The sequence below is a fragment of the Rhinolophus sinicus genome, linkage group LG06, assembly GCF_036562045.2.
Source record: "Rhinolophus sinicus isolate RSC01 linkage group LG06, ASM3656204v1, whole genome shotgun sequence".
NCBI lineage: Eukaryota > Metazoa > Chordata > Mammalia > Chiroptera > Rhinolophidae > Rhinolophus > Rhinolophus sinicus.
The window spans coordinates 155580006-155606360 of NC_133756.1; the positions used below are offsets into that span (position 1 = coordinate 155580006).

A 26355-nucleotide genomic window follows, 5' to 3' on the forward strand; every position below is an offset into this window, starting at 1 on the left:
AAAACCTCAGAAGTTTCTCTGGTCCTGACCCATCTGTAGGCAGGATTATAGTGAAAGTAATCACTTAAAACAACAGGTCCTGTTTTTATTTTGGTGATTTAATTAAAAAATTACTGGAAAAAACTGTTTTGCAACCACTAAAGCTTATCATTTTGAAGCTTAGAGAATTCTTGCCTTGTGCCATAGTTGTTTCTTAATGCAGAATTTTGTCTCTGGAAAGTAGAGTTCATTTTGGATGTAGCCAAAGGGGAGAGAGTAGATGGGCAGAGTATGAAAACCCTATTAAAGGCGTACTGGATATAATGGGGGCACAGTTCAATTCGATATCTCATATTTTCTATTTGTGAAAGCCAGAGGCTGGGCCCTAATTTTAATGGGCATCTTCAGACACAATCTCAGAAAACTGTCCAGAACCCTTTATTTTCACTGTTCATAACTTAAGTATATAAACTCTTGCTCTGAAATCCTAGATTAAAACGAGCTAAATGAGTGGTTTTCTGCCTACTGATCTAGGAACAGCCTGGGCTCAGAACAGATTTTAACTGTCCTGTGTCAAATTTAGCTTAAGTCAGATTGCATTAGCTTAGGTTTTTCTCATGGATGTTTTCAGTTACCTGTCCTGCTGCAAAGACTGAAGGGATTTACATTTTCTAGTTTAAGGTGCCTCTTTGTTGCTGTCTTAGAAGGTTAGAAATGTTTTCACATCAGCCAAATACTTGCATTGTCTTAGCTAAGGAATGAGGCAGGTCAAAAGTTCTTATAAAGATAAGCATTACCTTTGCTTGCCTGATGTTTACTTCGAAAAGAAATCATAGACTTGACCAAGAATCAACCTGCTGAAATACACTGGTGGTTGTGGGTAGTTTTTCAGTTGGTTATTGTTTCACCACACAATTGACCTAGAATACAGTTGGGCTCTAACTGGATCAGCCCTTCAGATGTAGCCTGAAGCTCATGCAGCTGCTTGGCTCTCAACATTTTGAGCAGGGTGATACACAGCTGCTGTGGAAAGGTATGAGCAAGCTCTGCCTACCTTCTGGACCACATTCCCCAGTCTCATTTTGGCTATTTGCCTGCTGATGAGGTAATGTAATACAAGACCCAGATCCCCCCAGATCTTAGCATGCCTTGCCTTAAACCCTGACTCTCATAGAAGGGTACTTACCTCTTAAAAAGGCAGCCACACTTCAGCCAGTTTGATAAATGCAATTTTTTTTTTTTCCCCAAAAAAAGAAAAACCCTAACAAATCAGATAAAAGTCCTAAATCAGACAAACTGCACAAAAGAGATGAAAGCTTCCTGGGAGAGGAAGAGCTGTCCATGAGAAAGTTGGGCTGAGCCTTAGAAAAGCATGGCCCTTCTTTCATAATGCATTACTCTTAACCGAGCACAGCAGGAGCTGCCTTCTGTTCCAGCTGCAGGGGAAGCTACTAAGGCTGTGTCCAAGAGCCCAGAGGCAGCTTCTGTCAGCAGGTTTAGTTCAGTAGGAAAAGTCATCCTGGCAGAGTCCAGTGGTCCTGTTAGCGCAGGCTGCTGCTGCTGCTGGCCTGAGAGCTGCCCATACTTGGGTGGTCTGGACTGTGTCGGTTCTGGGGAAAACAAAGGAGGGGTAAGAACAACTAGGACGTAGCCTTGGCCTGGATCAGGGCTGTACAGGAAAGCACTGTAACCTGCCCTGGGTCCAACCTGAGGCCGTGGACTCTGTGGGACCGGGGTGAGACATTGGGAGACCCACTGGGCTGCAGCTACAGGCCTCTACCCTACCTTCTTTTTCTTCTTCTCTTTCTTCTTTCTTTTCCGTTCAGGATCCTCTTCTTTTTTCTTTTTCTTCTTCTTGTGATCCGAATCAGATGGTGTTTCTGTAGGAGACATTAGGCGCCTATCACCTGTAGAGCTCAAAATTCCCTCCTACTAGGACTCCGCAGACTACAGAAAAGCCCTAGTTAGGGGCAAACGCTTCTCTTCAAATGGCCAGAGGCTACCAAGGCACGGCTAAGGCCCCGCCCCAAGCTCCTACTTGCCCAGGAGACCCCAGGACATCAGTTTCTTCTTTCAGGAGAATTTGGGAGTCCAGGGCTCCATGAGGAACTTAACTGGGTTTTTAACTGAGGAAGGCTGAACCAGATTCAGAACGTTAGGTTTTCTGGTTTGTAACAGAACTGCTTCTTACCTGGGGGGACAGGATCCTGGGTACGGCTCTGTTTGTGCTTGTGCTTGTTCTTCTTCTTGGGAGGCTGAATGTGCATCAGACGACACTGCTCCGGCAACTGAAGGAACCAAAGGGAGGTCCAGGTGAGTGGAGTGAGGAAATCCCTTGCTCCCATCACCTGGTCTGCTCAGTGAGTTAGGAAGGAACAGACCTGGACAGAAAAACTACCTCCATGCCTTTCAGGCCTCCCCATTTGCCTTCTTCCTCCCCAAGAGGGGACTCACCGGGCCAGTGTGGAGGCGGAAACCAGCCAGCATGGTCCCTGTGATAGGATTGAAAGAGCCACCGAGAATAGGGGGCTTCTCGATGAGGGAGCGGAGGCTGCTGTTATCATGGGAACCAGGCAGATCAATCATCCCTGGCAGGTCAGGCAGGAAGTTACTCAGCTTCTCCTTCACTTTCTTGCCACAAAATTTATTATAGTCATGTTCCAGGTTGTAGTGTGTGATCAGGTTGGTGCTGCCCGTCAACTCGGTGCTACCTAGAGGACACAGGGAGGATGATAAAATATTAGTCCAAGAGGAGAAAATTGTTAAGTCACCCAGAGGGAAAGTAAAGGACTATATTTTAGTCTAAGTAAGGAATTCTTCAAGTGAGAATTACTAAAAAATTTAAATTTATTTTTAAATAATAGCAAAAGTAAATAACGTGAACTAAAAATATAATACTATAGAAGGGTAGGTCGGAATGGGAATGAGGAAAAAATAGGCAAAAATCCAAATAGGGCAGAGATGGAAACTCTCACCCAAAGGAGAAGACACTTCACTCCTTGGACTAAGCACAATAACTTGCATGATGCTTACTCTGTGCTAAACACTGATCTGAGTGCTTTTCATAGAAAGGGATAGTGTGAAATTATACTCCCTAACACGACTGGGACAGTAGTACCTCACAGCCCAGCTACAACCAAGCTAAGGGCCAAATATGACCCAATGGCTTCCTTTTTTTTTTCTCCAAACACTGATCACCTTTACACAGAAAAAACAGCCAGGAGATTTTTCTAGCTACTGTTGTCTAACTTATTATCACCATCGTTATTCCTCCTCATAATAGTGAGTATAATGCTTTGACTAGAAAAAAGAAATGTTTGATTAGAAGCTGGGCAACTAGAATTCCAATCCTAGATGTCCTCTATGTTTGTTTCTTATCTATGAAATGCAGTAATAACTATCTTAAGTGCGCTAAATTTTTTTGCAAGGTTCAAATGAAAACATACTGGAAAATATAAAATATATAAATGTAAGGCAGTCTCAGTATAAATATTGTATATCTGACTTTTGCCAAAGAATATAAACTCATTAGTAATTTAATAAGGATCCCAGTGGCAAGGGTGGGAATATCTAGCCTACAAGTTCATCTAGAGTTATGAACACAAAGGGTAAAATGACAAAAGTTGCTTGTTTATAATCCTTCACTTGGGAAAACTCAGGTTCTGAACTGTGAGCCCTGAGGGCAGACAATGCCTTGTTCACTCATGTATGGCTGATGCCCAAGCCAGCCACACTCGGTGCTCAATAACTATTAAATGAACAAGGTATTTTTTCCCCTTCATACCTCTAGGCCTTACCCTATTCTGTTTCTGTATTTTCATATCAAACATCTCAGAAAGGTGATCTTACTATGAGAGGCTCAGTGCCACACTACCTTTCCTTATAACTTGGCACTACCTTCTGCCATTACAGTGTCCTGAGTTTCCCCCCCTCTGTCAGCTCTCCTCCTTCCAGGTGGTTATGCTCAAGCCTCAGGTGAAACGGCACTTTGCTATTTCTGAGTCCAACTTTCTATCAGTTCTATGAAAATGATTTATAAATCTCTCCAGCCCTGACTCCTCTCCTGAAAACTAATCTTGTATTTCCAACTTCCACTTAGTCAATTCCATGCAGATTCTATTTTTTTTTAAACTCCGAATCTTCCTCACTTCATTCATGGTTTCTCTATTTCAGCACATGGCACACTCATTTTCGAGATATTTTTAGAAGCAGTACTCCTCAGTTCAAAAATCAGTGGTTTCCTATCACTCTCAGGAAAAAGCTCAATTCCTTTGACTGGCACTCATGGTTAAACACATCTTACTGTAACTTAGCTTTGGGGTCCACTCAACCATCAGTCCCCTATGCAAACTTTTTGATCTATCCAAAATGGGTCTCCATTATCTCCTGGGGAAAGAAAACACCCTCATAGTGTTTCCTTTTAAGAAATTTCTATTAGAAAAATTTCTGTTAGGACCTAATTATAGGAAAATTCTTCCTAATATTCCTCACCAATATATGAATTCTTCAAAGTCCAGTCAAGTGACAACTTATTCTTGCTGTCATCTTTTTTTTTTTTAAAGGAGGGCACAGCTCACAGTGGCCCATGTGGCCATCGAACTGGCAACCTTGGTGCTACCAGCACCACCCTCTAAACAACTGAGCTAACTGGCCACCCTTGTTGCTGTCATTTTGGATAACAAAGAACACATTTTGAAAACCATCATGTAGTTCTTAATAGTTGCCCTACATGAGGCATGACCACAAAGTAATGAGACTGGCCTTGACAAGAAATATGGTCACTGTCCTTAAACCACATAATTGCTTATTTATTAAAAGTAAAATAAGCTTTTAATCTCTCTTCCCTTCTCACCACATGCCCCCACCTTTCTACACACCCAGCGTTTGCCCAGAATATTCAACATCTGTCAATTAACTGAGAAACAATCAGAACTGGTAAGGATAAAGAAACTGCTGGTAGACATCAACCACCAACCAACCAAAGGAAAGTCAACCTCTTTATACTTGTTTTTTAAACTATAAAGTGAAGACAACAATGCCTACTTCAAGGGGCTATTCTACGTATTATATTCATTATTATTTCCCTTAACTCATGATGTAGCAGTAGGACTTGGGATTAACTGAAAGGCATTTTGGAGCCTTAACTTGTTCAGAGTGACTCTTGACTTCCACCTCTTCAAACTTGTTCCTTCCTGGTCTGCACACTACCATCTGCTCAATTATTCAGGCCAAGAATTCACAAGTCATCCTTAACTCCTCTCTTCCTTATTTTTATATTCAGTCCTTCATTCCTGTCAGCTCTAACTTACCTTGTATCCATTCATTTGTGTCCTCTACTGCTATCATTTAGTCCAAACCATGATCTCTTTCCGGACTACTAAGCAGTAACTTCTGACTGATTTCCTCCCATTCCATTCTTTATGTAGCTGCTCGAATGATTAAAAATAAGTTAGATTATGTCACCATCCTGTGTTAAAATGGATTCCCCCTGAACTTAAAATCTCAATGCTTTATAAAGGCCTCTGCCTGCCTCTCCCACCTGTATCTTCTATCACTCTTTCCCTGTTCATGTCACTGGAGTCCAACTGGTTTTCTATCCCTTCCAAGCCTTTTCTCATATCAGGGCTTCTGATTTCATTTCTTGTATTTAGAATTATCCCTCCCACTCCTACATAGCTGGCTCTTTTTCTATGCTTACATTTTAGCTCAAATGATACCTACTCAGCGAGGGCTTCTCTGATCACTCTAGCTAAAGTAGTTGTATCCCCTCAATTCTTTATCATGTTTTTTTTTTTTTCCCTTGTAGCACTAAGCACTATCTTCTATTAATCTGGTTTACTCTGCATTCCCCCACTGAAATGTAAACTCCAAAAAAGGCAAGGATCCTGTCACTCTTGTTCACAGCAGTATCTTCAGCATTTAGAACAGTGGTACACAGCAAATGCTCAACAAAATAACTTTCTGAAAGAATCTGATTTAATTCTGTCACTTCTTCAAACAGACGAAGAAACGCTGAGACCCTGAGGGTAACATGCTCCAGATCAACAGCAAGTTTGTGACAGATTTGAAACGAAAACCTCAGGACCACAGTGATGTTGAATCGGGACTCTCGAGTTCCAAACTCAAACTCCGGATAATTTTTAGGGAACCATAAAAAACCAGTGTCAGGGACAACGAACAGATACAGCGTGAAAAATGGTTACGGAGATGCATTCTCTTCCCACCTTTCATCCACCCCAAGACTCACGTCATCCCTTTGGTTGTGAATTCTCAGAGGCCTTTCGACTTAGAGCTCCAAGGTCCTAACACGCGTTGCCTAGGTTACCTTGCACCTCCGCCGGCAGCCTAAGACCCACGCCCATCACCCCCTCCTTAGGATCTGATTGGCTGGCTACGGCCAGGCCTAGTACTCACCTGGCAGTTCCCTCATTAGGTAGAAGGGACCACAACCAGCTGCGGACTTGTCGGCGCCGGGAGGGGCCGTGACCGCGGTGGGGGGCGCAGCCGTGCCGGGTCCCCCGCCTGGAGGAGGGGGAGGTGGAGGTGGAGGTTTTCCTGGTCCGAAGCCGAGTGCGGTTGGAGGCGGGGGTGGGTCAGCCTGAGCTCCGAACAGCGCCGTGAAATTCTCCATCTTCCCCTCTACTCCGGCGCTGTCCGGGTGTCTGGCGCTAGTGATTTTCATTGGACAATCTTTTCACGGTGTACCGCCCTCTTCCTCCGTGAGCCGTTTATCATTGGATGTCTTGGGGTCCGCCTACTTTTTCCGGCAACTACTTCCGTCGCTTTCTGAGCACGTTCAGGAAGTGCTATCTAACCCTATTAATTTCTCTGTTGTTTCCGCTCGTCACAGTCACATATCCAATAAAATGACTTAGGTGGAAAAAACGACAGTTAGGTTGGCCAATAAAGAATGAAATCCGTTTTTCAGTTCCTCCCTACTGTAGTGGCCAATCATAGATACACTTCCGGGTCCGGAGGCGGTGCATCCGAGACTAGGACCAATGGAAGTCTCAATGGTGGGAGAGGCGGGGCCAGACTTATCGACCCTGAAGAGCGGCGAGGGCCCCGGGGCCAAGAAGATGGCGGTCCTGGCACCTTTAATTGCTCTGGTGTATTCTGTGCCGCGCCTTTCACGATGGCTGGCCCGACCTTACTACCTTCTGTCTGCCCTGCTCTCTGCTGCCTTCCTACTCGTGAGGAAGCTGCCCCCGCTCTGCCACACTCTCCCCACGCAACGCGAAGATGGCAACCCGTGTGACTTTGACTGGGTGAGCGACCCCCACCTTAGGACCCCGCGACCTTGACTGACCTTTCCCTCGCTATTGCATCCAGGGGCCCCGAAGTTCCCGTTTTTGAGAACTCACACCTGAGGTTTTGAAACTCTAGCCGACTTACCTTTAAGAGCATGGGGCCTGGACCGTCATCGAGTCTAAATCTCTTCATGTCTGATTAAGATGGGAAACCAGCAGCTTAGCCTGCACAACAGCCTGGGCCTTTTGAATCTTGAGTCCAGGGTTTTTTCCATCTTACCGTTCATACTCGTCAACAGCACTACCCAAACTCTACACACCTGTGTACAGTCTTTTACAGTGCTGCTCATATGTAAAGCCACTTAAGGAGCCGGGTAGATAAACAAGGCAAGTAGTAGTATTTCCGTTTTATTGGTGAAGAAATGATTTCTGCCTGATTAGGAGACTTGCCCTAGGTCACACAACAGGTGGGTGACTGGGATTGGGACCCTCTCTTCTGGCCATAGTACCTGCACACTCCTATCACCCGTTGCTTAGTTACCATTTCCTGAATGAGTGCCATCTGCTAGGCCCTGTGGTGCATCCCGAGGATGCCAAAATGAATAAGATTGTTAGGCTTATCGAAAAGGAATTGTAAAACATCCTAAAGAAATCTGTCTCAAGCCTCTTGCTGTACTTCCTGAGTAGGAGTGAAGGGCCCACTTGGACAAATGAACTGAAGCTCTACGCCCTCTGCTGTATAGCAGCAGCTGTGTTCTGAGGAAGGAGGGTCACCCTGAGTTTTTTGTCTTTTTTCCATTCCTCCCCGCAAAAATGAGCCTTGAACTTGACCAGAACTCACTCCCTTACTTTTATCCTCCATCCCTTGTTTACTCTTTCATACTTCCTCTGCCCTTTCCCAGACAGTATTATTAATTAGCTCAAGTGTAGCCATGATACTGCAAAAGATTCCTATTTTTATATGGTATCATATACCACTAACTAAAGTGGGACTCAAAAATATAAATGCAGGGCGCATTTAAGGTCTGGCTTCCCAGCAGTTGTCACAGTTTGGGCTCAAATAAACTGATACAAATTCTCTAAAAACAAGGAAAAAAAAAGTATACACACACACAAAGATTTCAATAAGTGTAAGGACATTTTATATAATTAATTTCTCTGTGTACTCTTGTCTAGTATGCAAAATACTGGAAGGTTTTATATTTTGTTGTTACTCTGGTGCAATTTTTTTTTAACTACAGATGGTCCCTGACTTACAATTTTTCAACTTTAGAGTGGTGTGAAAGTGATACACATTCAGTAGAAACCATGCTTCGAGTTTTGAATTTTGATCTTTTTCTAGGCTAGCAATATGTGTTATATTCTGTCGTGATTTTGGCCAGTGGCATTGAGCCATAGCTCCCAGTTACCCACGCCATCGAGAGGGTGAACAACCGATACTCTATTGTGTAGTATTAAATACGTTCTCAACATGATATTTTCAACTTTAATGATGGGTTTATCGGGTTCATCGTGAGTCATGGAGCATCTCTACTTAGGGTTGATACCCAGTGTTTTCCTGGAAAATCTGTGCTTTACTGAATCACCTTGATGATTGGGAAGTTAGGATATTAGAGTAAATAATGTTAGCAATAACAGGTAAACCTCAAATTTTCAGTGGCTTCACAGAATAAAAGTTTATTTCTATTTTCTTAAAAGGAAAGAATCAAGCATTTTACTTTTCTTGTATACTGTCTCAACATAACCATATAATTAATAAGGGAATGTTGGTATCTTAACAGGAGAATTTGAGCTAATAAATACAGAAGGAATGATCGGATTTAAAAATCATTTAGCAAACTCTAATGAAATAATCTAGGCAATGATCTTCTGTGGATGGTGACACCATCATACGGAGGGTTGATATGTCCTCTGAAGAGATGGAATAAAGAGTACCTAGCACCACCTACGATGTATTTTTGGCAAAAGATTTGGGTTTTATTGTATTCAAACCTCTAGATTTCACTGCCACTTTACATGAAATATGGGAGATAGATCATCATCAGAACAAATACCATAAGTGTGCAAGCAGCCAAATCCAGAAAGTGGGAAAGCTGACAGTACAACTGACTCAATTTCTTCAACAAATAACTAGCTTGGGGTAAAAAGGAAAAGCAGTTACCTTTAGAGATTAAGGAAGACCTTAATCAGCCAAAAGTAATGTGTGCCTCTTGCTTGCTTGTTCCTGATTTAAACAAACAACTGTACAATTTGAGGTAATTGGAATCATTTGAATAAGGACCAAGTATTAGATGACATTAAGGAATTATTAATTGTGTTGGGTATGATAATGGTATTTTGGTTTGTTAAAAAAAAAGGTCCATATCTGTGAGATACACACTGAAGTATTTACAGGTGAAATGATACAGTTGGAATTTGCTTTTAGTTTCTCCAGCATAAAAAGTGGCTAGCATAGACGAAATGGAAGCATTTTGGCAAAATGTTACGGTTGAAGCTGAGTCATAGAGGTTCATTAAAGTATTGTAGAGGAGGAAAAATAATTTCCCTTTATCCTTCTGAGGTCTTGGCTGAGACTGCTGTAATAAAAGACAAATAAAGACAGACACAGAAGTCTTATGTACAAGGTCAGGCAATTAAGTTCGCAAACTCATCCTAGAAAAAGTGCTACACACCTCATTGCTAAATATCACTACGGTCACCTTCGAACTACTCCCCCTGGGAAGCTGTGCACCGACGCCAGCACCTAGTCAACCCTTCAAAGCAATTTTGGAACTTTTTCTGGAATGGCCATCAGAGCTGTTGTCGTATTACCTTTGATGTCCTGAATGTCATCCAAATGTGTTCCTTTCAATATTTCTTTTATCTTCGGGTAAAGAAAGAAGTCATTGGGGGCCAGATCAGGTGAGTAGGGAGGGTGTTCCAATACAGTTATTTGTTTACTGGCTAAAAACTCCCTCACAGACAGTGCTCTGTGAGCTGGTGCATTGTCGCGATGCAAAAGCTATGAATTGTTGGCGAAAAGTTCAGGTCATACAACTTTTTCACTCAGCCTTTGCAGCACTTCCAAATAGTAAACTTGGTTAACTGTTTGTCCAGTTGGTACAAATTCATAATGAATAATCCCTCTGATATCACAAAAGGTTAGCAACATCGTTGCAACAAGTTCACAAACTTAATTGTCACACCTCATACACATGTGAGATACCCAGGAAGAAATAAATGACTCAAAGAGGTGGCTTACTACTCTGGCTTGTATAGCATCTTCAGCAAAGGAAAATAAATTTGGAGAAATGATTGGACAAAGGAACGCAGTTTTAAGCTTCCAAGGGCAGCAAGCTCTGGGAAGGTAAACTAATGGTAGATAAAGCCTAGCTTGTTATACAGATTCCTCGGATGCTATCTCTGGCTGATAGGGTTTAAAGTTATCTCTCTTGACTAACTTTTTTCTGCTAGAGAGCGTTGGAGGGACACCTTTGAAAATTTATGCCCTGCTTTTAGACAAAAAGGGGGAAGAACAGGGAGCTTTTCTTGTATCTACTTTTCGATTGTCTTCAGGCTCAAAATAATCCTTTTATTAAAGTGGCATATTTTGCTACCCTTCAGCATCCTCTCTAGTGTATGTTTGGAAATTTCTTTTTAAAAAGTTTTAAAACAACGAACAAACAAGCAGAACAACCAAAGGGGCTCTGCTTCATACAGTTATTCTGGAACCCAGTCTCATACTGTCTTCAACCTATGGCCTTAGGTCATCCCTGTATCATCCAGCCAGAATATGAAGGAAGAAAGCTGGAATGCAGAGAGACACCCTTTCTTACTGTCTGGATGCAGAAGTGTCATCACTTCCACTCACATTCCATTCAGGCGTGCTAATCACAGTCCGCCCTAGATGCAAAGAGACAGAGAGTGTAGCTGCAGTATGCCTAGGAAGAAAAGGAAATAAGGTTTGGAGTATACACAGCCAGTATTCACCAAAGACCCATTCTGTGTCTTGAGAGAACACTCCTTTTAGTCCTATCTTTGGTCTCCTGATTAACCAGTTCCCCTTTTAAATTCATCTTTCCACAATTGTTAAGTCTCAATTCTAAACCAATTTCATTTGTGAAAACTCTTCCTGATTTCTGCTCAGGTGTAATGTTTAGAAAGGTCTGCATCTTCTCTAATCCTCACTTTACATGTCAATTTGTAAATTCCATCAACTTTTTGTTGGAGATTGAGGCTGAAAACCTACGTCGCTGACTCCTAGCTGTAAATCCGAGTTGATTGGTTCTGTCTGAAGTAATGCTTTGGGCCACTGTATTATAAACAGCTGTGGAAGGCCTCAGACCATCCCATCCATAGTTGCCCTCCTCCCACACTTTCTCACACACGGCCCTTATTATTCCTCATTGCAGTCTTAAAAATTATCTTGTTTATTTGTCATGTTGATTGTCTGTCTCACTTTGCGCCAATGGAGCTTACATTCTAGAATGTGAGAAAGAACATGAGCCAAGGGTACTGAAAAAGGCCTTTGAGAGCTATGAAAAGGCCTCCTTAACCTCTCAAATTAAAGATGTGTGGATTATCACTGAATATTTGGTGGAGAAGAGTGATTTAAACAAAACCAAGCAAATGGAATAACCATATATTGTATTAATGGAATCTTACTGAGAAAGTTTCTTTGGAAAAGTTTTAGCTTACCAAGGTCAGACTGAGTTGGTTGTAATATCTCACATTTTTATACCATATCATACTTGACATAATTCTTTCATGCTCATTATCACTTAATCTTCACAATAGCATTTTGAAATGGATATTCTTCAGTAAAGGAAACCAAAGCTCAGTGGTTAAGTGATTTGCTGAAAGGCACCAGCCAGCTTGTGACGGGTAGAGCCTGAACCTAGGTCTTCTGCCTGCTGTTTTCCCCACCGTGCCTTAGCTGACTCCAGGTACATCTTGATTTTCACCATTCCCGGTTTGCATCTCTTGGTGTTTTTTCCGTCCGTACTTGGCTCCCTTTCCCACCCAGATCGTCTCTTTGATGGCATCCCTGTCCCTTTGGTTTTTTGCAGAGAGAAGTGGAGATCCTGATGTTTCTCAGCGCCATCGTGATGATGAAGAACCGCAGATCCAGTGAGTTCAGCCCGCCGCGCGGCGGCCCCGAGGCCCTTCCCTTCATGTTGGAATTCGTCCCTCATTCCATGCCAAGGCTGAATTCCATCCTAGGCTTTTATCCCCCTCCCCGCCTCCCATTTCAAAGCACTCCAGGAAAAGGGACAAAAAATGGGTCCTAGGAGCATGCAGCCGCGCCTGACCTGTGACATCTTTGTGTTTCAGTCACCGTGGAGCAGCATATAGGCAACATCTTCATGTTCAGTAAGGTGGCCAATGCAATTCTTTTCTTCCGCCTGGATATTCGCATGGGCCTGCTGTACATCACACTCTGCATAGGTAAGGTGCTACGAGACTGGGTTGTGGGGACCAGACCCTAACCCCCAGCCAGTTTCTCCATCCCCTTCTTCCATAACTTGTACCTAAGTAATTATATGTGTGGCTCAGACGATAAGAATCTACGGAAACTAACAGGAAGGGAATGTGTCTGTGGTCTGTGTAGGTCCAAAAAGTATGTTCTTTGGTGCTTGAAATCTTTGAATTGGTTTGAAAATAAATCCCCTCCCTGAGGCCTTGTATGTTTCCTTCAACATCTTTTTTCTGTTTAGTGTTTCTGATGACGTGCAAACCTCCTCTGTACATGGGCCCTGAGTACATCAAGTACTTCAATGATAAAACCATCGATGTGAGTGCTCGTCCGCCCTGCTGTTTCGCGGGTCCCGTGTGGGTCATTTTACAGTTATGCTCCCTACTCACTGGGAGGAGCAACAGTGCTTCAGAATGGAAGTCAAGGGCACTGTGGTTCATTGTGGGAGCTAGGAGAGGTGGAGAGGGGAAGCCAGGATGAGGAGTTAGACGCTAAGGGCTGGACCTTTCCAGGAGCCTGTGTGATCCAAGAAGTTCATTGTTTCTTCTTTGTGTGTGGCAGGAAGAGCTGGAGCGGGACAAGAGGGTCACTTGGATTGTGGAGTTCTTTGCCAATTGGTCTAATGACTGCCAATCATTTGCTCCAATCTATGCGGACCTCTCCCTCAAGTGAGTAGTGCAAAGGGAGGGAGGGTGGAAATTGAGATGTCATACCTTTCCTTACGGTTTTTTGGCCTTGATTTTTGCACACTGCAACCAAAGGCAGCCCCCCACCCCATCCAATATCTGTACTTCCTCTTCCATTGATCCATTCTCTCTTCTTTCACTGTGTTAAATCATATATTCTCAGGTACAACTGTACAGGGCTAAATTTTGGGAAGGTGGATGTTGGACGCTACACTGATGTTAGTACACGGTATGTAAGAGCCTAGGCAGAGGGTCTAAGCAGGGAATCACTTGGAATGGTGTATATAGATGCATATACAGGTACTTTCTGGGTCCTGTAGGTACAAAGTGAGCACATCACCTCTCACCAAGCAGCTTCCTACCCTGATCCTGTTCCAAGGTGGCAAGGAGGTCATGCGGCGGCCACAGATTGACAAGAAAGGACGAGCTGTCTCTTGGACTTTCTCTGAGGTACAGGAAAGAGTGGGCAAGTGGTTTGGAGAAGGGTGTGGAACAGTGGGTGGGCTTTGGAGCCCACCCTGGGTTTGATTCCTAGCTCTGCCATTTGCTCACAAGCTTTGAGAGTGTGGACTAGTTATTAGACCTCTTTCATGAAGTCACTCAGCAAATTGATATTATGCTTCTACCATGTGCTAGACCTGCGAGTACTGGGAAACAATTACAAGTTAAGATTCTGTCTCAAAGGCCCTTGTACGTACAGTCTGTAGGCCTTAGGTTCCTTGGCAATAAATTGGAGACAGTAACACTGGGCTCACAGGGTTGGTTTGCACGTTACATAAGATTGTGTGCTCACAGTGACTTGCACATAATAGGTACTTAAATATTAGTTGACTTTTCCAGGTACCCAAAAAAGAGATTTAGTTAGAGTAGATTTCTATCTTTTGCTTCTTCCTTTCCTAAACTGCGTCTAAATACTTCCTACTTCCCAGGTCTGAAGTCTCCCTTCTAACCTGAACCCTGATGTATGCATCTCTTTTGTGCAGGAGAACGTAATCCGAGAATTCAGCTTGAATGAGCTGTACCAACGGGCCAAGAAGCTATCCAAAGCTGGAGATAATATTCCTGAGGAGCAGCCTGTGGCCCTAACCCCCACGGCAGTGCCAGATGGGGAAAGCAAGAAGGACAAATAGGTTCCCTGCCTTGTCAGTGCCTTGGTCAATTCCTGGCACCTTTGAGGCCCCGCTCCTTCGGGAACCACAAGCCTTGCCTGAGGCCTCCACCTTTTATTTATGTTTTCCCTGTTTGGCTGTGCCTGGGTGGGGCAGGGTGCTGCTTCTGATTTAACAGAAGCATCCAGGGAATTGACAGGTACCCTCCAGGAAGGCCTGCACTGCCGTGGCCAGCTATTCCACTGGAGGGAGATAGCTCACGTGATGGAGTAGGAAATGCTTTCCCTCCAAGCTTGCATCAGTGTGTCAAGTGCTGCCCAACACTCACATCTCCACCACGGGTGGTTTCATTATTCCTTAGTGGACATACACAGACTACTTACACCCTAATATAAGATGCCAGGGTACCCAGTCAACGCTACGATTTTTCCAAGGACCCTTACTGCTGTAGGCCTTTGTCTTGGTCTGTGGCCTTCATTAGAAAATACAAACCTAATCTTGTAACTGGCCCCAAGGAGAAACCTTTAACCACAGAGTTTTCTCATGAATATAGCATTGAATAATGTATTTATGGAGATTGGGAGGAGGGGGAATAGAGGTTTGAGACCTTCCTTTGTTGTGATGGAGCTGGAGAAGAAAGCCCCTGGACAGGATTGGGGTTTCACTTACCCTCCTAGCTATTCTCCCACACCCAGTTAGTTGATGGTTTTCCATAATAAAGAGACTGGGATTTCCTTTTGATTGCTTCTTTATCCTTGCGTGTTACAAAACCAGGCAATTGCAGAGGAATTGCTTACTTCCTCTTTCACGTCCAAGACCATTCTGAATAGTTTCACCAAACGCCAGGCATTGGTCCCCAGGACTGGGGAGAGTTGGTGAAGGCCAGTTTCCATAAACCAGAGTACGGACCGCACCGAGTTAGATTGTAAACTTGGATCAGGACTGGTCCGCGGGTCCCAGGGAGTAGGTTTTGAGGGCTATAGGGGTTGAGTTCACGATGCGCTGTTACAGAAAAACCTGCAGCCAGTCTTGTTTTCAGAGATACCTAAATCTCGCCCTTGCTGTGCTCGCCACCCCCCTCCCAGGTGCTGGTGGTTCGGTCTTACTCCCCGTATCTCCCCCCACCCTGCGTGCAGAGTGGCTGTGCCGGGAGGTCCCGCCTCCCGACCACGTGTTCGCGGGCGCCGGGCTTCCCGCGGCTTGGCAGGTTTTGTTGTGCGAGCGGTTTTCTGGCCTGCGGTTTGGACCTCGGAGCGGGGCTGTGCACTGTTCCGTGGCTGCTCAGTGGCCACGTCTGCACCCTATTCCCGCCCCAGGTCGGCTCGGTTCTGGGCCGCGCTCCAGGCGCCATGGCTTCCCGCGGGAGGAAGCGGAAGGCTGAGGCGGCGGTGGTCGCGGCGGCCGACAAGCGGGAGAAGCGGGCTGGCGGCCAGAAAGGAGTGGAGGAGGCGACCGTGGTTATCGAGCATTGGTGAGGGACCTGGAGGATCACGGAGATGGGGGCAAGGGCGTCGCAGACCCAGGGCCCCCTTCTGACCCTCCCCGTCTCCCCGTAGCACGAGCTGACGCGTCTACGGGCGCAACGCCGCGGTCCTGAGGCAGGCGCTGCGCCTGGAGGCCCCCGAGCTTCCAGTGGAGGTGAATCCGGCCAAGCCCCGGAGGGGCAGCTTCGAGGTGACGCTGCTGCGCCCGGACGGCAGCAGTGAGTGGGGGTCCGGGTCTGGGGGGAGAAGGCGTGATTCCGAGGGGAGGAAGGGCTAGTCTCAGAAACCGCGGAGATACAGTAACTTCACTGCGTTCTTTTCCCAGGTGCGGAGCTTTGGACTGGGATTAAGAAGGGGCCCCCACGCAAACTCAAGTTCCCCGACCCGCCAGAGGTGGTAGAGGAGCTGAAGAAGTACCTTTCGTAGGGCGGTTTGGGCAGAAGTCCTCATGCTGAGGTTTGAAGTGGGGCCTGGGGTTGGGAGGGATTGCGTTGGTCTCGTGGCTATTTGGCAAACAGCCCTGCTACCCGCTTTTCACACAGGAGCTACATTTTTTCATAACTCGTTAACTGTCCTCAACATTTTCTCTATTGGGACTCTTCCCTTTTAGTGGTAGGAAAAACGGAAATCGTAAAAAATCAGTTTCCTATCTAGTGTGCCCTTTGCTAACTCCATGTTTCATTTAATCGTCTTTGAGCTGTCGTAGACCTGATGGTAATGTAATGATTTATAGAAATGCAATTTATGTTCTTTGAAGGTGCAGTTAATTACTACCCTCGGGGTATGGACCAATTTTATATTTTTGTTAAAATATTCGTTTTCCACATTCCTGAGGGCATGTGTTTTGATTGTTTGAAGTGGTTAAGTACCACTGGTTCCCTCATTTAGGCGTTAAACAAAATCATTGACACATGCTTATCTATATGGGTGGTGATTTTCCCTTTATGGGCAAAATCTTTGTGTAGCTTCGGGTATGCTTACCCCTACCATGTTTTTTCATTTCTAGTATGGCCTGTTAATAGCTCCATGTAGTAGCACTGCATGCATCACGGTACTCTCACTCCTGGTCACATGGATTTGACCTTGTCTTATCCATAGTGCTTCATACAGTGCTTCGGCATGTGGTCAGGCACTTGATATGTTGATTGAGATGTGGCTGGAGGAGGCAATCCTTGAGCTCTCCTGCGTCTGTGGGTTCAAGGGTGGGAGGCGGGACACGTCTTCCTCAGGCTATATACTTGTCTGGATCCCTGCTCTAACCTTTCCCCCCCTCATTTTCACAGCATTCTGTCCCTGGTGGTGTTGGAGCATTTATGACGGGACATGGCCAAACTTCAGCCATGTGCCTGAAGCTGTGGTCTCTACCCCTCCAGAAATGATGGCTCAGACGTGAGGCAACCCTCTAGTAAGGCATTGAAAAGTTCTTGGATTTGGTTTGTTTAATAAAAAGTTGAAATAAAGTATTTGAGTAATAAAACTTAATCTTATGGTAGGGGGTGAACAAAGCCAGCCTTAAGGGATTGGTCCCTTGTTTTTTTCATAGCCTGAGGTCACCAAGTTAACCTGGAATTCCTAGGTTCTCTGGTAGAGCATGTGAAATACTTGTAAAAACGATGGGGAAAAGTAAATAATTTATTTTTTTTAAAAGCAAATATATTTTTTCAACTCACTTCTTGGAAGTGATGATGGAAGTACCTGTTCCTGACCCCTTTGGAGGTTCTGGCTAATTCCCCATACTGGCAAGAGTAAGCCTCACACGGATGGTGCTGGACACGTCCTGTCACTCCCACCCACTCAGTGTCCCACTCCAGCACTGCTTCACACCTTCTGGAACGTTTTCTCATACATAAAACTCCTATCACGGAGAGTGTTATTCTTTCCTGAATTAGCAGTGCCTCATAACCTGGGAGATCTGGCCTTGGCTGTTACCTATGACCCACTAGAGTTGGGGACCACAGTTTATCATTTCACTTGTTCGTCACTAACTGTAAAATAGATTGCAAGGAAATAAGATGGTTCAAATTCATAATTTTCTACTCATGGTACTACTTGACTTAGGCCTGACTCCCAAAGCCTGGGGAGGGGAGGACAGGACATGTGCTAGCCTCTCTGCCAATAATACCCCTTCTGCTAGCCAACATTTCCCATCCTCCCAGTGCCCTTCAACTGCCTTCCCCACTCCACTACGTTAGTATGTCTACTTCTGTTTCTGACTCTGAGGAAGGGTCAGGCCATACGGAGGGGATAGCGGTGGGCATCAGCTCTCCCTCTGATGTCCAGTCTACCACATCAATCTCTTCCTCTTCAGGGCTGGCAGGAAGCGGGTCCAACAGCTCAGAGTTGCTAAGTACCTCCTTGCCTGCCTCTGGAGCAGGGTACAATACCTCATCCATAGTTAGGGACTCTTCCAGCCCAGTCTCCACCCAGTGTGAACAGGGAGGTGAGAGGTCTCCATAGGACTTTTGGGGAGGGTCAGGGGAGTCAGTGTGTAGAAGTTTGTCTCTCGGATCATCCAGTGGCTCGGAGCTGCTAATTTCTAGGTCTCGAGTCCAAGAGCCTTCTACTGAAAGCACTTCCCCTTCACTCATCTCAGAGGGCATGACAAGAGGGCCAAGGGGTTCGACCGGCTCTTTGTTCTCACCGACAGGTCCCTTTTCCAATCCTGTGAGCTCCCCGGGCCAGAGTTCCATGTCTGGTATATACCATTCTTCCCCTTCAATCCAGTTCTTTCCTGTTTCTGTCAGGTGGTAACTAGGGGTCCTGCATCCCTCAGCTCCGGCACTCTCCAGAGATGCTGTGTGTGGCTCAATGTCTGAGCCACACAACATAAAGTCCAGGATCTCCTCCAGCTCACTGGTGGCAGCAGCACTTGTGATTCGGTACTCCTCAGCTTCACAGGGCTGCCCGAGCAGGTCTGTGTCAAATGCATATGGCTCTCTGTAGTCAATATCGAACCCAGGTTCCTTCCCTACCAGCTCTGGACTGGACCCAAACTCAGACTTCACCACTGGGGGGCCTGGGGAGCTGCTAGCAGAAAGAATGTCTTGTAGTGTAGAGCACACTGGGGAGTCCTGACACAGGTCTGTTGTAGCAGATGACATTTCCTGCTGGTTAACTGAGGATGGCTGAATCCCTGGAGGCTTTTCTGAGTCTCCAGGTTCTGGGATCTGAGGACTATCTTGAGAGTTTTTGAGGGGAGGCTCTTGCACCACCTCCCAGCAGGTCCCATTGACAGTCTTACGAAGTTTCACTCTCCCAACCTGCCCCTCCTCTGCAGAGTCCGAGTTAGATGCCCTGACTTCAGGGCTGCGCTTCTTACTCCCACCCGTCTTTCCAAGACCAGATGGAGTTGGGGTGCTCTGTAGATTAACTCTCCCTGCTTTCTGCTTGTCCTCTGGTGCTTCTTTATTTATACTTTTTTGTCGCCAAAGACGCCGGCCAGGGGCTGTGGGCACTGAGCTGGGTACACTTAAAATGCAGGAAGGCTTGGATGTACAGACATCAGGAGATGGCTTTGAACGACTCAGTCTGATCTTTCTGGGCAATAGTCGCTCATCCACAGAGGGGTACAAGTTGGTGGGGGAAAGCCCTGTAGGACCAAGGACAGGGTCACTCTTATTCTCTTTAGGTCCCTGACTGTGGCTTGACGGTGAAGAGCTTTTTTCTTGTGGAGGTGGGCAGGCTCTGGCCTTCCTCTTGAGCACAAGCGTGTCAGACAAGTTCTCTGCGTTCTGTCGGTTGCACCTGTCCTGGGACCCCTCCTCCCCCGGCGACTTCAACCTCACTGCCCCAAGAGGACAGGGAGTCTGGGTAACAGGCAGTGGAGTTCGAGGGTGGCGGCTGGATGCCACCACCCTGGCAGAGATGGGTGCAGCACTTGGAGGTTGTAAGCACTCCCGGTTCAGTCTTCTGCCCTGAGGGGCCTTCACCAACTTCCCACCCTCTAGCTGAAGGGATTCTAGCTCAGATACTCGGAGCTGACGGGCGGCAGAAAGCACATCCTGGGCTTCTTCTCGAGATACTTCCATCTCTGAGGTATACAAGAAATCTACCAGCTTCCTAAGGGTCCTGATCTTCAGGCCCCCCAGCTCCAGCACCACCTTACGACCCTGAGCTGGCCTCTCCCGTTCCAGGCGCTCTGTGAAGAAGGGGCTGCAGGCAGACAGGATGCAGCAATGCGCTGGGACTGCCTCACCTGGAGGGAAACCCAAACACTGTTACCTCATGCAGACTGACGTTCATGAGCTGAGCAGATACGACTACCCAAAAGGGCTGCCCTTTCTCTCAATTTTTCTCGATGGAAGTTTAAGTAGGAGGAATTTGTTGCTTTTGCTTTCCTGGAACCTGCTGCCATTATCTAGCTAACTCAGTTTTTATCTTTCAAAATCTAGTTTAGACATCACTTCTTTCAAAGCCTCCCCCTACTTTACCCCGCATCTGGGTTAGGTCCTCCTGGGTACAGAGAGGTACTCTATCACAGCACTTAGCTATCTGTATTGTCCATCTCCTTGACTAAACTGAGCTCTGTGACGACAGAAACCGTTCCTGTCTTGCTTACTCAGGTATAGCCAGCGCTTGACTAGGGGATCAAATACTTGCTGAATAAGTTTTTGTGACAGGAGAATTTTAAAAGTTTTATAGAAGCTGCTTGTGGTCCAACAGAAAGGTCATGAGCTTTGGACATGGACAATCAAGGCTCAATTCTCTCCTGAGCTGTAGCCACTGCCTAAGAGCCAGCGGTCTGTCCTGAGCCATCTTCTCACTTTACGGGCAATCGCAGTTTCTCGCAGGGCTTCAATTACCAAAGGCTTACTGATGACTCCTGTGTCCGACCTATGCCCAGGTATCTTTCCTGAGACATGCCACAGTCTGCATGTCTACAGTGATGTCCCACAAGTACCTCCAATGCAACATTTCTAGAAAATGAACTCATTCCCCACCCCCCAAAACCTTCCATTTCTTCAAAATAAGGTATCACATTCACCAAGTTACCCAAGCTTGAGCACTAGAATTCATCTTTGATTTTTCTCTCTTACCCACTGCATCTAATCAAACATTAATTTTAAAAAAGCAAACACTTCTTGATTCCTTATTATGTGCCAGGTGCTCTAAGGGTTTTATCAGTATTCATTTAATCTTTACTGGAACCCTGTGAAGTAGCTATTATTACAGATGAGTCAATTGTGCCCACATATGCCCCATATTGTGGGCATAGTTATGTGCCCACAATTTTGTGGTAAGTAGCACAAGATTTAAACCCAGGGGGTCTAGCTATAGAGTCTATGCTGTTAACTGCAACAAGTGTAAATTTAACAGCTCAAAAGCCAGAAAATTCTCTCAATGCCTTAGTTCAGGCCACCATTCCTTCTCTTTTGGGTTACAAAACAGCCTCCTATCTGGGCTCAAGAATAATCCAGTAATTCTTGTCATGCAGCCTGAATGCTATTTCTAACAGGTATCTGATCATGACCTTAAAACCTTTAAATATAATTTCCAAAGGTCTGAGAACAAGACCTACTTCCTTTGCATAACACTTCAGACCTTATGTGACTGCTGCTAATTTCTCTAGCAATATCTGGTCAATACACTTCCTGTTGTCTGCACTCTAGTCATAATGAGCCACTCTCAAATCCCTGGTCATGTCTCTAATTCTCTGTATGTGCTTTTCTCTCCGAGTGGGAAAATCTTTCCCCACTTCCTCCTACTTCTATTTGTCATTCAGACCTCACCTATGGGTTACTTCCTCCAAGAAAATCTCCCAACCTCCTCAAGTCTGTAAAGGATGCTGTATATCAGCCTATACTTACCCAATATGTTATTTATCATACTGTACAGTTACTTGAATACACTGGTTATTTGAATGTCTTCCCCTTACATGATTCCTTATGAGGAAGGCATTTTTATCTTCATATATACTGTATGCCCATGCCAATATAGTGTACTAGCATATAACAGTAATTGATACTTTATTTTGAATTAAGGAATGAATCCCAACTCTGCACTTACAAAGAGAACTAACAAGCAAGTCACTTAACTCTCTAGACCTCAATTCACTCACCTGTAGAACTTGAACCATATAACATATCAGAAGGCTGTTAAGACCCTACAGCATATGTACTCTGTAGAGCGCTACACAATAATGTAGCATTTTCTTCATTTCTTTATAAAGGAAGAAAATGAGCACTTGCTCATTTATCACTTAGTTACTAAGCAACAAAACTAGGACTTAAACTCTGACTCCTAGTCTTAGGCTTTTATACCATACCAGGCTCTACCTCATGCTGATTTAACATTTCAAGTGTAAAAGGAACAGGTGGAAATAACACATTTTTAGGTCTAACAGCAATCAACAAAAACCATCAATTTGAAGACAAGAAAAAGACAAGCAATAGCTTAGCAAGAAAATGAAGGGTCGGGCCAGTGGCTCAGATGGTCAGAGCATTGTGCTCCTAATGGCGAGGTCACTGGTTTGATTCCCACATGGGACAGTGAGCTGCGCCCTCTACAGCTAAGATTGTGAACAACAGCTCTCCCTGGAGCTGGGCTGCTGTGGGCAGCCGTGGGCTACTGTGTGCTGCCAGGAGCGGCCAGCAGCCAGCGAGAGTGGCCGGCAGCCATTGTGAGAGGCCAGCAGCCGGGGAGAGCTGCTGTGAGCGGCCGACGACTGACTGCCTCAGTGGGGGGAGCGCCAGGCTCATAACACCAGCATGGGCCAGGGAGCTGTGTCCTACACAACTAGACTGAGAAACAACCGCTTGAACCGGAGTGGGGGGCAGAGGCGGAAAAAGGGAAGGGGGAAAAAAAGAAAATGAAGAAACATATAATGGTGTCATCAACAAGTAACACATACTCATATTGTGCTTAGTACATTAAAAGCACTGTTCAAAGTGCTTTACATGTGTTAACTCAGTCTTCAAGACCATCCCATTATATTCGTATTTTATAGAATTTATACCTTAAAAAAACTTTGCAATTAGTTTCATTTTTTAAAGAGAAAAAGCAGTCTCATTTTCACACTTGAAAATAGTAACTGTCCTAGAAACAAACAGCTCCTTATCAAATAGTTTACGGTGCTCAAAAGGGTTAATAACACGTTTTTTTCTGGTTTTGTCCTGTGGAGGACAAATGGTCCTAAACTCATTTTATCTTATTCTATGGTGAGTTTTCAATGGAGTCCCCACTACAGCAAGTCCTCAATGTTACTGATAGGTACTTAGAAACTGCAACCTTAAGCGAAATGACTATAAAGAAACCAATTTTATCATAGGCTAATTGATATAAAGAAGGGTTAAATTTCTACAGCATATTTCTGGTCACAAAAGTGTCACCAAAATTCTAAATAAAGAACCAAAACACTTTTAATATTAAACACTGAAATAAATGTGAGCTATGCATATATTTAAGAAAGATTAATAAAACAAGTCAGATAATTGTTTTCTAATAAGCTTATTCTAGTTCAGGGTCACAGGTGGCCAAAGCCTATCGTGGCAGCTCAGGGCTCAAGTCAAACCAACCCTACCTGGAGAGGACGCCCTTCTATCACAGGGCGCACACACACACCCCACACACACTCAGACTAGCACAATTCAGACTCGCCAATTCACCTAACATGCACATCTTTGGGATGTGGAAGGAAACTGGAGCACCTGGAGAAAACCTGCGTAGCTATGGGGAAAAAGTGCAAAATCCACAAAGACAGTGGCCCCAGCCGGAATCAATTTTTTGAACGAAAGGATCTTACCTTCTTCTTTTTTTTAAACTTTTATTTATTTAAGTGTGTTTTTCCAGGACCCATCAGCTCCAAGTCAAGTAGTTATTTCAATCTAGTTGTGGAGGGCGCAGCTCCCACTGGCCCATGCGGTGATCAAACCGATAACCCTGGTGTTACGAGCATCGTGCTCTAACCAACTGAGCTAACTGGCCGCCCCCGTAGTCTCTTACCTTCTGCCTGCAGAAGGACATCACAGAACACTCCACTCTGCTGCTGGTGATGAAGCTGCAGAAAAGCTAACCGGAGGAATCGGGGATTCCTATATAGGATTTTTGAACTAGCAGGAGAAAACATGTTGGTCTGTTAACAAACTTCCTAGGTTTTCATGGATCAGATTCCTGTGGGTGAGAGATAATACATTTCAGAACCATGGTTATTTTGTTTTTTTTTTTGCCTTTGAAATCGCAGGGAAATTTTAAAAAGTGAGAGATTGTAGCATGAGTTGGGGGGCCATAAGCCCAGAAATGATGCCAATAGTATCTCAAGAAAAAATATCATAGTGGTTACACGTAGAAGCTCAGAGATAAACCTAGATTTGAAGCTCAGGTAAATGACCCAACTTCTCTGAGTCTCACTTTTCTCATTTATGAAATGGGAATAACAGTAGTTACTTCATAGGGCTGTTTTTAAAAATTAAAAGTGTCAATGCAGGTAAAATTGCTTAGCTCTGTGTATGCCTGGTACAAAATAACTATCACCCCCCAACACCTGTAACACCAATAGTAGCTGTTATTACTCTTAAAACTTCCTCATTCACATTACCACTGAGACTCAACTCCTACAGTGCTGACTGCTCATATTCTTCCCAAGCATCACACTGCTGAGTTCCATGGGTATAATCCTCAATTTAACACTTAAGCAAAAACACTGATATACAATTCTCTAGTAAGTATACACTCCTTTTCTCTGAGCCTACTCTACCACACTAACCAGCAGAGGGTGCACAATAAAGGAAAGAAGCTGCTGGACTTGGTGTGAAGGTCTCGCACAGAAATAAGGATATTGGCACCCTCGGTTCAGATGTTCTTGACCAAAGCAAGCCTGATTCCCCTGGAAATTGGTGAAGACTTTGGCCTTTGGGTTTGTCAGCCTGGTTGATGACCTGGCTAACAATGGAGCAAGGATAATGAAGCATCCTACCCGTTCTCAAAACAAACTGGATATTCTGACTTAGGGCAGACTACTTTTCCAGCTTTTGCACTGAAACCGCCACTCACTGCACAACTGGTGTTCCTTTCCTGGCATGCAGTTTTCTGTCAGGTGGCACTGAGGATCTGAAGCGTTCACGACAAACTACCAGCAAAGAAAAGAGTGAAAAGGTAAATTAAGAAAGCAGAGATTCAACTCCGATCCCAGCCAGAGCGATGGGGGTTGAGGCTGGCAGCTGTTGCAAGGGCCTAACCTGAGGCCCTGGGGAAGGTTCCCAACCCACCAGCACCTGGCCTTGCCCCCAGACCCAACCTGAATTGGCTCTTCCATAGGAATTGCTCCTGCCGTCCTCTCTGTGCCCGGGTCCTCTGTCCAGACTGCCTTGCTTCCTCCCGATGTCCAGCCTCGCGCGGGGAGGACTGTCGAAGAGAGCAGCACAGGTGGGTGAATCGCCTGAGGAGTCGTCTCCCCGGCAGGAGGAAAGGAATCGGGGTTGGCGGAGGAAGCAGGGCTTCAGGGAAGGCCCTGCAAAGCTGGGCACCCCAAAGCTCAAAGCTCCGGGGGCCCTGGCCCAACCCTTTTGAAGAGAGAGCCCCCCCCCTCGGCGCGAAGGTTTCTGGGAATGGAGCGTGGGGATTCCGGAGGCCGGAATTCAGAGTTCACCCTCACCACCAGCTCCAGCCACAGGGACGTTGCAGTCACCCACTAGGGCCCTCGTCCTACTGTGGGCCCCGGCACCCTCATGCACCCGGAGATGATGACAGCAAGAGCCGCCTGAGGGCACGCGGCCCTCGCCACAAACCTCGCGCCGCGGCCCTCCCGCACGGTGCGTCGCAGGGCCGACGTCCTTCCTCCTCCCCAGCTCTCGGGCTTACGTCTCCCGGAATACGTCACACCCATTGGCTGAAGGCTCCTGGAAGAGCCAATCACAGGAAGAGGAGCGCTTTGGGCGGGAGGCTGACAATCGGGGGACTGGAGAGCTGAGGAAAGTTGGTCTGGTCACGAGAGGTAGGGGGAAGGGCCTCCTAGGGAGGGATTCTGATGGCCGCCGACTGCTCGCTCAGCACTCGATGAAAACACTGTGAAAAGAGGGTCAGGATCCTCCAATCAGACAGGCTCCAAGGCTGCTGAAGGACACCTTCAGCTTCTCTTTGAAGAGGCCTGCAAATGGCCTCGGTCCTGCTAAGAGGGCTCCCGGCTTAATGGAGAAAAAGGCCCCAGCATGGCTCTCCTCGCACCTTGTCCCCCATAGCTCTAATCCAGATGTCTCCTAAGGCCAGGGATGTTCTGGAACAAGGTCATTGGGCTAGTTTTTGAATTCAGGTTTTTCTCAGCTTCCTCTCCAGTCCCAAACCTCGGAGAATTGGTGACTGAGGGTGGGAGGTGGGGTTGCAGGACTTCCCGTCTAGAGTGGTCTCTCTTATACTTCCAGAGATGGTTTATTTAGCGCACTTCCTGACTGGAAACAGCTG

General features: G+C 45.7%; 4 protein-coding genes across 5 annotated transcripts; 2 read left to right on the plus strand and 2 right to left on the minus strand.

Moving 5' to 3' along the window:
• Positions 1-77: 77 nt before the first annotated feature.
• Positions 78-6659, minus strand: MED19 (mediator complex subunit 19). Its single transcript, XM_019715386.2, has 5 exons — positions 6394-6659; positions 2434-2690; positions 2171-2267; positions 1765-1859; positions 78-1589 (listed from the first exon to the last, which is right to left on the minus strand). Exons 1-5 carry the CDS (start codon positions 6608-6610, stop codon positions 1521-1523), a joined length of 735 nt encoding a protein of 244 aa, XP_019570945.2. The 5' UTR covers positions 6611-6659; the 3' UTR covers positions 78-1520.
• Positions 6660-7022: 363 nt separating this feature from the next.
• Positions 7023-15220, plus strand: TMX2 (thioredoxin related transmembrane protein 2). Of its 2 annotated transcripts, XM_019715384.2 has the most exons (8): positions 7025-7247; positions 12278-12338; positions 12543-12656; positions 12926-13002; positions 13246-13352; positions 13534-13599; positions 13691-13820; positions 14354-15220. In XM_019715384.2, exons 1-8 carry the CDS (start codon positions 7059-7061, stop codon positions 14498-14500), a joined length of 891 nt encoding a protein of 296 aa, XP_019570943.2. In that variant the 5' UTR covers positions 7025-7058; the 3' UTR covers positions 14501-15220. The 2 variants fall into 2 exon arrangements, with proteins under 2 accessions (XP_019570944.2, XP_019570943.2); XM_019715385.2 differs by lacking the exon at positions 14354-15220 and having other exon boundaries at positions 7023-7247; positions 13534-13588; positions 13691-13815.
• Positions 15221-15362: 142 nt separating this feature from the next.
• Positions 15363-17423, plus strand: SELENOH (selenoprotein H). Its single transcript, XM_019715387.2, has 4 exons — positions 15363-15950; positions 16036-16181; positions 16289-16419; positions 17247-17423. Exons 1-3 carry the CDS (start codon positions 15829-15831, stop codon positions 16387-16389), a joined length of 369 nt encoding a protein of 122 aa, XP_019570946.2. The 5' UTR covers positions 15363-15828; the 3' UTR covers positions 16390-16419; positions 17247-17423.
• Positions 17424-17622: 199 nt separating this feature from the next.
• BTBD18 (BTB domain containing 18) lies at positions 17623-24349 on the minus strand. The gene is made up of 2 exons (XM_074336422.1): positions 23905-24349; positions 17623-20158 (listed from the first exon to the last, which is right to left on the minus strand). Exons 1-2 carry the CDS (start codon positions 24026-24028, stop codon positions 18147-18149), a joined length of 2136 nt encoding a protein of 711 aa, XP_074192523.1. The 5' UTR covers positions 24029-24349; the 3' UTR covers positions 17623-18146.
• Positions 24350-26355: the final 2006 nt, after the last annotated feature.

Coding starts and splice junctions, on each gene's coding strand:
- BTBD18 (XM_074336422.1), bottom strand. CDS start 24,028: ATGTTTTCTCCTGCTAGTTCAAAAATCCTATATAGGAATCCCCGATTC. Junction 20,159..23,904: donor TGTCCTTCTGCAGGCAGAAG/GTAAGAGACTAC, acceptor GTTTCCCTCCAG/GTGAGGCAGTCCCAGCGCAT.
- MED19 (XM_019715386.2), bottom strand. CDS start 6,610: ATGGAGAATTTCACGGCGCTGTTCGGAGCTCAGGCTGACCCACCCCCG. Junction 2,268..2,433: donor TCCGCCTCCACACTGGCCCG/GTGAGTCCCCTC, acceptor TGGTTCCTTCAG/TTGCCGGAGCAGTGTCGTCT. Junction 1,590..1,764: donor AAGAGAAGAAGAAAAAGAAG/GTAGGGTAGAGG, acceptor TGTTTTCCCCAG/AACCGACACAGTCCAGACCA.
- TMX2 (XM_019715384.2), top strand. CDS start 7,059: ATGGCGGTCCTGGCACCTTTAATTGCTCTGGTGTATTCTGTGCCGCGC. Junction 13,353..13,533: donor TATGCGGACCTCTCCCTCAA/GTGAGTAGTGCA, acceptor ATATATTCTCAG/GTACAACTGTACAGGGCTAA. Junction 13,600..13,690: donor TACACTGATGTTAGTACACG/GTATGTAAGAGC, acceptor TGGGTCCTGTAG/GTACAAAGTGAGCACATCAC.